Genomic DNA, 10,452 nt, shown 5'->3' with positions numbered 1-10,452 from the left:
GGTATGTCTATACACATCCCCTCTTTATCCCATCTTTCTGTTAAAATTACTCTTTTTAAATCAGTGTTTAGCAATGTCTAATTTTGATCTTTGGTAGATGGCAGTTTTGACACCTTTTCTATATGTTCTGTTAAAAGAGTATGAGGATTTAAGCTTTAGAATTTGAATAGAAATCGTTTTGGCTTCTTTGAAATAGACTTCTTTAGATATAATAGACGTTTTTGCTGAAACTTATTTTTTTCATCCTTGTGGAAGTGGTCAATGGAAGAAAAATCCATTTGATTTGAGTTGTACACTAACTAGAACAGGCATGGCATTGTACTGAAATCCTAATGAGAGCCTGCATGCCCTTTTTCGTGAGGCATAATCAGGCCTTTTCTGTCTTCGTAGGCAGTCACCCAAAATCAATGTAATTTGCAATCAGTACATTAGGCCACACCAATTTAATTTCTTGGTTAACGGATTTGCCTGCTTCATTTTTTTCTGATTTGCAAATAAAAATAAAAATTCAGAATCAACTGCAAAATTCTCATATTTTGCCCTGAACAGTTGAAAACAGTCCTTTTCATCCTAGTTGTTACAGTTATTCCATCTTTCAATGCAATGGTATCATTAAAAGTTCAAAATTCATTGTTTAAATTTTGAACCAGCCTGGTGTGTTGACTTTATGGCTCCTATCGTACCATTTTGGCCCATAATAGGATGCCTAGGCCTGTTTTTATTTTTATTTTTTTCGCCCGCCCACTCCATTATTTTTCTAGAAAAATCCGTTAACCAAGAAATTAAATTGGAGTGGCCTTAGCCGTAACATGTAATTGGTCGTTCTCATTGCTTGAATGTGAAGCGTAGGCAGTTACCTTTATGCAACGTAAAGTGTAATCCATAAAGTACGTTGTGATTTAAAGTAATTCTGAGAATTTAACGTAACTTGTAATCGGCGGTGAAAATTTTGCACAATTCGTAATCACTATTCCCCCATGTTGGCCCTCCATGATGCCCATATATGTTGTTGCCATGACAACTGTAGGCAGAAGGGAAGGACTCTGCTAAGTCTGCGGTGGCCGCGGCTCTGGGAGGGAAGACAGAGGAGATGGATGAGGAAGAGGCACAGGCTCTAGAAGAGGTAAACAGTTTTACCACTCTGTCGTAACAAACCAATTCAATTCAATTCAATTAGATGGTACAACAGGGTATTTGACTGAGACGCAAAAGGTTCTGGATTTGAATCCTGACACATCTAGCCCTGTGTTGGTGCTGTAGTTACATTGTTAAGAATTGAAACTTTCGATCCAACACAAAAAATTCTCTCACCTAGAGCTTTCAACCAGTCACTCTGGTCTTCCTCAGTAGACTGACCCATCGAGGTTTGTCACTTGGCTTCTTTGAAGTGTGACGTCAACACTGGGTCAAAGGTATCTGGTAGATGATGTCGGCCCCCGTCACGATTTAGTGAAGGGTGATGGGCCCTGATGTATATAGCCTTCTTCACCCCTCCCAGGAAATAGTCTTGTTCAGTGTCCAAAATCCTTACAGTGTGAAGTGAAACAAAGTATCCGGGTGACTCTGTGGATGTGTTGTGACACTTTTGAACTGGCTGAGCTTAGACGTGTATGTTCTTGGAACCTCCCCTTCAGTTTTCTAGATCTGTTTCTCTGATTTCTGTTTCTCCAACTTATGGTTTTGGTAACTTTTATTGCAGCAACGTATTAAGGCCCTGATGAGCGGAATGCAGGCTACGGGAGCGGCGGATGGGAAACTGACAGCGAGCGCAGTGGGCTCTATCGTAGGGATGCAGTCTGCCGAGATCCAACAGATCGCTTCTGAGTACGCTGGAAAGGTGGGTGGAGTCAAAAGTTTTCTTTTCATTTCATTGTTTTGGATTTTCTTCAGGCACTTAGTTCATATCAGTAGTACAAGATTTCTTGAAAAGTTCTGCTCCTTTACAAGTAAAGTAATGTAATGTACTGTTTTTTTCTAATTTGGGGGATTAGATTTAAAATTGTTTCAACTCCTTTGACTGTTAGGTGCCTATTTTTTTACTCACTGTTGCTGTTTAGGCCTAGGAAAAAATGTTGTGTTTCCTGTTTCAGTCCTGAAAAAATTAGGGTAGGTTGGTAGGTAGGGATTATCTTTTTTCTTCTCCTTCTTCTTTTCTTAGACTCTGGCAATCTTTAGTGATCCAACTTATACAATACAGTTTAAGAAAGCAAAATTTGCATGAGGACACTTTCATTTTCAATGTCAATGTTAGAAAACCGATTAAACGTTTTACCACTCAGATGTCAGATCATGGAGCTAGAAAAGGTTGATCAGCTCGAAAAAATTATGTCCCTTTCAGGGGCCCACAAAAAAAAGGTTTGGGCTGGCAGGTTTTTCTAAGGTAAACAGAAGCACAACATTTTTTTTCCTAAGCCTTAACCTTCACCCTGCTTCGAAACCCCTTAACCAATAGAGAATTGGTAGCCAAAGGGCTGTTTTGGTATGTTAAGGGTTAATGTCATTGCAGCAAGCTGAGTTAGCGGCCGAGGACCGTCCGGAGAGGCTGAGCGGTGCCCAGCAGCACAAACGGACCGTGGCCTCGCTCAACAAACAGATCGCAGCGCAGGAGAAAAAACTGGAGGAAGTCCGCGCTAAACACGAGGAACTCCACACTGCCTACACCTCCACACAGGACAAACTACAGGAGGTAGGGCCAGGGGTTGGGTTGTTCAGAAGAGACTGCTCAAGTATTGTACAATGAATGTGGCGGAAACTGAATTACCTTTCATTTGCAAATGCCTTCATTTTTTGCTTTTGGAATGTTATCTCAAGGTCAGACGAAAGAATATGAAGTTGTAATGCAAATGTTTGCTTGTTTGTTTGTTTATCAGGTGCAAGAATTTAGTGCCAGACTTGATGAAGAGATGGACAAACTATCAGAACAGGAGAAAGATGAAGCCAACTCAAGGTGGGTCTGGAAGGGTTTCTCAGAGAACGACACATGTTATTATTAAATTAATAATGGCTCTGAGTTAATTATCAAAGGCAGAAGTCTTTCAGCTGTAAATAATTTCATCAGGATGGTTAGAAACTGTATAAGAAGGTTCTTCATTCAACAACTAGTGCCCCGAAGAAGGTGACAGGCAGTCATCAAAATGTCAGATGTGAAAACCTACTGGTTGTTGAAAAAAGAACTTTATTATGCAAAAATCTTTCATGCTTGTTAAGTTATTCTTCTTAGTAGCACTTTGATGGCCTTAGTTAGTATTTCTGGTTATTGTCTTTTTTGTCAAATTTGCATTTATGTTTACCTTTGCAGAAGGAAAACAGTGTTTTTGCTCTGTTTCTTCTTCCTCTTCTTCTCCAGACCAATAAGGTCAATGACCTGAACCAGATGTCTGTCACCATGGTAAAGAGTGTTGCAATTTTATAGCAGGAGGGATTTAGACTTTCTGGTTTGTTGGTTATTTTTTGTAGTATGAAAAAATAACAAAATGAAGAAATAAAAGTTGTTGTTTCTCTCGTCCGGCAGTGTTCTGCAGCAGCTGAGGGGCCTTGTTGCGATGAATGAGAATCTGAAGAAACAGGAACAGGAGTTCCGGGCCCACTGTAAGGAAGAGATGACACGGCTACAGGCAGCCATCGACCTGCTTAAACTGGAGGGAGATGAGGGGGAGGGGGAGGACCAGGTATATCTATACAGTGGTCAAAATACTTTTTTTCAGTACTCTGCAATATTGCAAAAGAGTCAAAATTTTGTTCTGCAATTTGGAAATACTTTGAAATTCTGCATATACACAAGCCTCTATACTACAATCTTGCAAGTTTATAAGCATGAACTATTGATTGATATGCAAATTAGTGAAGACAAATTTTTGGCAGTCCAAAAGGAAACAAAAAATAGACAAGTCCAGACAAGGTTGATGTAAATTAGTGAAGAAGCTCCTGTTGTTTCAGAACAGGAGCTTAAGTGTTGTCTGTCCTTGGGGCCATTGAAGAGCACCAAATCCCAAGTGCCAATTTTTCCTGCTGCAAAATTGCAGATTGTATAAATTTTTCTTCTGCAATCTTTGAAATCTATCTGCAGATTGCAGACTGCAGACAGGTATTTCGAACACTGCTATATCAATGGTTTATTTCTATAACATTGTCACAAACATTGTAGCCAAAATGGCTGAATTGCGTCAGGACAATCACAATTCGGATAGATGTGATTAAAACATATTTACATGTAATATATGGATTTAAAATGTTACGTACAGAATTTATCACATTGTCTGTCACTACAACAAGCACGATGGTCAGATTTGGGCCCAAAAGTCCCACTCCGCTACTATGGAGATCGAATCCCCCGAACCCGCGAATCTTGTTCGATATGACGTCATTCGAATAGAGCGGGCGTTCGATCTGGGGTTACCCGCGGTCATTTACAGTCAAGCCGCTACAACCGGCTACTTCAAGCCCTTTTTTACTTGGGAACCACGGAACAGGAAAAATCCACCTTTCCACAAATATGAACCGTTTTCAAAATATTACATCTATGCCGTGATTTTATTGTGGATATGTAACATGTAACGAAGCTACTGCCGTTATCGTGGGTGACCTTGAAGGTCAGAATTCTTGTTGACGCTGTTATAAAATCCAGGTTCCCATATCCAAGTGGCACAGCATGCGTGCAAACATGGTATTTTAACCATTCCCAAAAATCGCTCAAATTACCTCATTGAGGGCTTGTTTGGAAGAGGAACGATTTCCGCAGATTTCTGTCTTAGGGATTTTTAAAATATGGCCGCGATTATGAATTATCGGTATTTAAAGTTAAAACACTGCGTTTTTAGCTCTTCTTTTGATTGTAAGTCGAGTTTTAGTTAAAAAATAAAAAAATCCTAAGACAGAAAGTTTAAATTTACTGTAATATTTCTAAAAATCCAAAAATTTAACCTTATTTTTAATTTTCGGGGCCTCTTAAAATCAGTTGTTTGGTTCTCGTGAACCCTTTTTGAAATCCGAAATTGATCTCATTTGGAAGCAAATGTACACAAAGTGGAGCAAAGGCAGTGCAAGAATAACATTTGAGGTAAACAAAATCACTTATTACATTTTATTTTGACGAGTATTTACTCTCCAATTACTTTTGTTTATTTTCAAATTTTACCCGTTACCCCCGGGCCGGCCCGCGCGGCCACGTTCGAACGCGTTCTGTAACCCGATACCTCCCTAGTAATGTGACTTTTAGCCTAGCAACCGACCGCCGTGAAGTTTTCAGCGCATCCATACGAAATTGTCAAGAGGTGATAGAAATGGTTAAGGGCGCCATAATGTCTCACAGTCATTCAAAAGTTTGTCAAAAGAAGGTAAGGTGTTACTTGGTCAGTAGCACTACAATGGTGGCATTAAATGCACTGGCTAGGCTAGTGGACACAAAACCAAGAAGTCATGGGTTCAATTCCTGGCTGAATTCCTCACTTCCCCCAGGTGTAAAATGGGTACCTGACTTCAGTTGGGGAGGTAAAAGCTAGTGAAATGAGAGGGATGGGCTCCACCTTCCAATACCGTGCCACGGTGGATTAACAAGCCACGTTACGGCATGAAAAAGACTATGAGACTACCTTTATCTATTAAGCACTAAATTTGCCTCAACAGAGTCTGGCAGGCACATGAGCTCATGGATGAGACATAGGATATAAGTTTTGTCAAATATCTCTTTAAAAAAATAGTCGAGTCAGTTCTTGGTTAAAATGGTCCTATGGAATAGATACATCCTGCATGCACATATCATTACATTGTAACTTCATGTATGTTATTGTATATAAGGTGACGTAAATCTTCTCTGTGTATTTCAGGAGAGAAGCAGACTGATTGAGAAACAGTACCAGGCAGACAAGGAGAAACTGCACAAAATACGACTCTTGTTGGTAAGGACTCCCCTAATCCACAGTTTTTGTTGTTTTTTTGGCGACGTCTCAGGGAGGATCCTAATGGTACAGTATTGTGTGCAATTCGCAAGAATTCTAGGAATTGTACAGGCATTTTGTCCACAGGAATGGAATGTCCACAGGCATTTCTCTGGCACACATCTATGCCCACATTCCTGGAAACCCTTGGGAAGACCCAGAAGACCTGTCTGCCACAGATGGCCCTACTTTCTGTGACCCCAGGGCTTGTTCACTATGCACTCGGGGGAGGAGTGCACTGTATCTGTCTTGCTCAAAATCATGAAACAATGGCAGTGCCATGCAAACAATAACCCTAACATGAACCACCGTCGCCATGGCAATGTATGTTTTCATTGCCAGTCTTGTTTAAATTTTTTCAGACATGTCTTTGATGAGACAATTGTATGTAGAACACCAATATTTTTAGATTGTAAGGAGAAACACAGAAATGATCTTAGAATACTTGCTGTTGTGTTGCTAAAAGCTTGCAAATTCAGGAAAAAATCTTAACAGTTAAATTTTCTGTACTGTACTGCTACTTGTATGAAGTAGCTATAGGGTTAAAGAAGTAATTTACAATTTAACAGATGACTAATTTTTATCACGTTTCCTCATCAGGCGAGAAAGAACCGTGAGATCGCCCAGCTTCAGCGTAAGATTGACGAGGTTCCGTCTCGAGCAGAACTCTCCCAGTACCAGCGCCGGTTTGTGGAGCTGTACAACCAAGGTCAGACCACAACTGCCATCCACTCACAGTTAACATCTACATGTAGCACTATTGACTACAATTACAAACCTTCAAAAAAACTTTTGTGACAAATATTTAAAGTTCCCATTAACAGTGTTTTTGTCCCAACTCATTCTTAAATCTCATAGTAAGGCCAAACAAACTTGATTTGTTGGTTCTCGGATTTTTTCAGAAAAAATATGAAGTGACAGAGAAAAAAAACAGCCCTAGTCATCCTACGAGCCATGTAGTCAACATACCAGGCTGGTTTTGTAGTTCAAACAATGAATTTTGAACTTTTAATCAAACCACTGCATTGATGCATGGGACTTCTTTCAACTTTCGTGGCCAATATATGAGCATTTTGGAGTTGATTTAGAGGCTGAAATGTTTTTTTCAGAAAAGAAATTAAGCGGGCAAACCCGTGAACCAACAAATTAAATTGGTATGGCCCAAACGTATGCTTTATTATTATTATTTCTCATTCATGTCTGTAATATTCTATTTGTACTAGTTGCTGCCACCCACAAGGAAACCAAGCAGTTCATCACCCTGTACAACACCCTGGATGACACCAAGTTGTACCTGAACAAGGAAGTCAATCTGCTAAACTCCATCCATGACAATTTTGAACAGTAAGTCAAGGAAAAACTTTTAGCATTTTTGTTCAGAGGATAACTTAAAAGTGTAAAGAGTTCTGATTGGCTGTGCAGCTTTAGAAATGGCAGATAGGAGAGCTGTGATTGGCTGTTCTGCTTGACATTGGTGGGCAATTCTGATTGGCGGGTTGATACTTGATGCTGATTGGTTGTTTTTTCACTTGGTTGCCAGGGCGATGTCGTCAGCAGCCAATAAGGAGCAGTTCCTGAAGCAGCTGGAGCAGATTGTGGATGGCATCAAACAGAACAAAAACAAGGTACTGATTAGCATCACCTCTCATTCAAATCTGAGTCAAGTATTTTTTCTTCTTCACTCTTTCATTAATGGCTCTTTCATTCCTTCACTCAGGTTGAGAAGAAGAAGCAGGAGGAGAAGATGAGGAGGGACCAGCTGAATGACACCTTTCTGGACCTGGTGGACAAACAACGAGTCTACTTCAAGACAGTCAAGGACTTTCAGGAGGTATGGTCATCATTAATGTTGGCTTTTCAATAAAGTTCATGCAGCATTGTGCTCTACTTCATAGTGTTTTATTTGTAGTACGATTTTACTTTTGGAGAACACAGAGGTAAAATGTGTATGAATATGTTATAGCTAGAAGTCACTTGGTACATGAGTCTGCCAATTCAGATTGTCTTAGGTTTTGGAAAATGAATAAACCAGTCTACATAATTCTGTATTGGTGGCCTAGCTGTCAGACATGGAATCAAGAAGTCCAGGGTTTGATTCCTGGTTAGATGTTATGTTCTTAGTAAAGGCCCTTACTTTCCTCACTGAACTACCTGATTTAGGTTGATATGATACCATGGATTTTTTAAAAAACTCTCTGGTCTGTTGGAAAGTTAATGTTGTTCTTTTGTTGTTGTTTCAGGAATGCCGCAAGAATGAGATACTCCTAGCCAAGTTGAAAGCTGCGTCATGATTGGTTGACATTTTCTACTGAAAGGAGCCATGTGATTGGTTTGAATGCGTCAGGCCTTCCATATGATTGGCTCAAAAGCATTGATACAGCATTGCGATTGGTGGAAAGGTCATCAACTGCTTTGCATAAAGTAACATTCCTGATTATGTTACTTCTGTGTCGTTAAAGGTAGATCATTTATTGCTTAAGTCTAAATGCAAACTTACAAAAAAATCTGGATTTGTTAAGGATCATCACAGAATTAATGGATTATGCAAGAAAAATTAGCGATTGAATCCAATATGCATTTCCAATGTGTTACTACCATACTTCAGAATTACATGTATTTCAAGTGCAAACTTAAAACACAGTGAAATCTTTTCCCCTTCTAATGTGAAATAAAGTCTGTGCAAAAATAAATGCACTCACATAATTGAACAATTTTTCCTTTTTTGAACAGAATCTGAATAGGAAATAAAAAATTCCGTCAGATCAAATAGATCCAACTTATCTTGTTGAAACTGTTGTGATATTCTGCTCAGAAATATTAACTGACTAATATTGTAATGGTGCTCTTACAACATAACAACAATTAAAAAAACACTACAATCAACATCTATAAGGTTATGGTATTTTTCTGTCACCTTCTTTCTTTGAAAAAAGTAATTTTACACGATCTTCTAGTCAGCCTAAGTTTTTATTGCAAAAATGCAGATAACTCAGTTGATGTTTACATCACATACATGTAGTGGTAATTAATTATACACAATTACATGAATTTTGGATATTAATTTTTTTTTGTGACATTGAAGTCTATATCCTGCCACTCGAGCTGTTACTAGTATATTTATAGAAAAGTTAGTTTAACAATACTAATTTTCGTAACAGTCCAGTTCATACCAGAAGTTATTTTTACACTCTTAAGAAAAAGCACAGCACACAAAGTATGAGTGATAACTTTTCTACTTTGTATAGAGAAAAGGCCATTTTTCTGATGGCTAAGCCACCGTATGCTACATATAATAGTGCTTATGCTAATATAAATATAAGCCCATAGAAGAAAACATCTTTCAGATTAAAATTCAGCTACTGTTAATACATGCTGCACATTGCATTAAAGGCATATTACAAAGGTAGTAACTTCTCAACATCTAAGTCAAAATTGCAAAGAGAAACGAAAAGTTTACTTCCAAAAGTTGGTAGAACCTCCTTTGGGTATTGACAGAAGAGAGAAGCATTAGTCTAAACACATACATGGCTCTGCCATTCAATACAAATCTGCTGAGATAGCACCACTAATAAAAAAGTATTATTCCTATAGTTTTGGTACATGTATTCCTATAGTTTTGGTACATGTATTCCTATAGTTTTGGTACATGTATTCCTACACATGTAGTTTAGTCAAGGACTGAAACTACATGATTTTTCTCAATAATGACACTTGCTATAAGGCCCTTATAGCTAGAATAGGCATTGAAGTCCTTGAAAAAGTTATGCATGATAGAACAAGGCTTTTAGGGGACATGGTACTGCCTCCTTTGTTGACATCGGCTGTAGCTTGCACTCTTCCACAGCAGGACCGTGCAGGTGCGCCGCCTAGCGGCGGCTGCGTTGCGGTTTCTTTCTCAGGCGTGCGAGCAGGTCATCGATCTTGGACATCCGCGAAGAAAGAATGCTCAGGCGTGACAGAACCTTGTCTACGGAGGACTGAGGGGTGCGCTGTAGGTGAAAACCAACAAAATTGATATTAAAAAATGCTAATATCACAGGTAACAAAAGTCATAATCACTCTGTATGAACTGGCAACACTATCATTCATCTTACGTAATTTACTGACCTTATTGTCCTCTGATTGGCTGTCAACAGAGGTGCTGACTTCTGATTGGTCAGGTTCGTCATCTTTGCCACGCCCCAGGACCTGATCCAATAAGGTGCTGATCTCGTCTTGAATGCCGCTGGTTGGAAAAATGGGCCGTGGTTCCTGAAACATGGAGACGCAACTAATGCGATTTCAGGGAAGCAAATTTGGAAATATTCTGAATAAGGCAACCTTTGTAATATTGACACATGCTGCTTCACATTAGCACCTTTGAGTCAGCATTTCATAGTTTTATGGGTGGTACCCTAAAAATCAGCCCAGGGCCCTTCCAGTAACTATTTTCCATCAGAATTTCGGGAATATTTGCTCCATGAGGGTCAATATACATTGGGTAGGTGTGGTTTCAACTCACTATGTAGAAAATATTGGC

General features: G+C 39.2%; 2 protein-coding genes across 2 annotated transcripts in view; one reads left to right on the top strand and one right to left on the bottom strand.

Annotated features, from left to right (window-relative positions):
• The window catches only part of LOC109486570 (coiled-coil domain-containing protein 93-like), a 12,621-nt gene extending 3,985 nt beyond the window's left edge, over nucleotides 1-8,636 (top strand). Inside the window, exons 8-18 of the mRNA XM_019790417.1 lie at nucleotides 1,028-1,123; nucleotides 1,700-1,837; nucleotides 2,507-2,686; nucleotides 2,871-2,947; nucleotides 3,512-3,668; nucleotides 5,823-5,894; nucleotides 6,534-6,642; nucleotides 7,157-7,277; nucleotides 7,474-7,558; nucleotides 7,651-7,764; nucleotides 8,174-8,636. Of these exons, the coding sequence (XP_019645976.1) occupies nucleotides 1,028-1,123; nucleotides 1,700-1,837; nucleotides 2,507-2,686; nucleotides 2,871-2,947; nucleotides 3,512-3,668; nucleotides 5,823-5,894; nucleotides 6,534-6,642; nucleotides 7,157-7,277; nucleotides 7,474-7,558; nucleotides 7,651-7,764; nucleotides 8,174-8,224 (1,200 nt within the window). The 3' untranslated portion in view covers nucleotides 8,225-8,636. The remainder of the gene's footprint in view (nucleotides 1-1,027; nucleotides 1,124-1,699; nucleotides 1,838-2,506; nucleotides 2,687-2,870; nucleotides 2,948-3,511; nucleotides 3,669-5,822; nucleotides 5,895-6,533; nucleotides 6,643-7,156; nucleotides 7,278-7,473; nucleotides 7,559-7,650; nucleotides 7,765-8,173) is intronic.
• Nucleotides 8,637-8,742: 106 nt separating this feature from the next.
• LOC109486582 (insulin-like growth factor-binding protein complex acid labile subunit) overlaps nucleotides 8,743-10,452 on the bottom strand; it is an 11,441-nt gene continuing 9,731 nt past the window's right edge. The window contains exons 12-13 of the mRNA XM_019790435.1: nucleotides 10,041-10,184; nucleotides 8,743-9,922 (exon numbers count right to left, since the gene is read on the bottom strand). Of these exons, the coding sequence (XP_019645994.1) occupies nucleotides 9,800-9,922; nucleotides 10,041-10,184 (267 nt within the window). The 3' untranslated portion in view covers nucleotides 8,743-9,799. The remainder of the gene's footprint in view (nucleotides 9,923-10,040; nucleotides 10,185-10,452) is intronic.

The sequence above is a fragment of the Branchiostoma belcheri genome, unplaced genomic scaffold, assembly GCF_001625305.1.
Source record: "Branchiostoma belcheri isolate BF01 breed outbred unplaced genomic scaffold, Haploidv18h27 scaffold81, whole genome shotgun sequence".
Taxonomy (NCBI): Eukaryota; Metazoa; Chordata; class Leptocardii; order Amphioxiformes; family Branchiostomatidae; genus Branchiostoma; species Branchiostoma belcheri.
The sequence above is the reverse complement of the archived record's forward strand: the minus strand, read 5'-3'. Positions and strand labels throughout refer to the sequence as shown.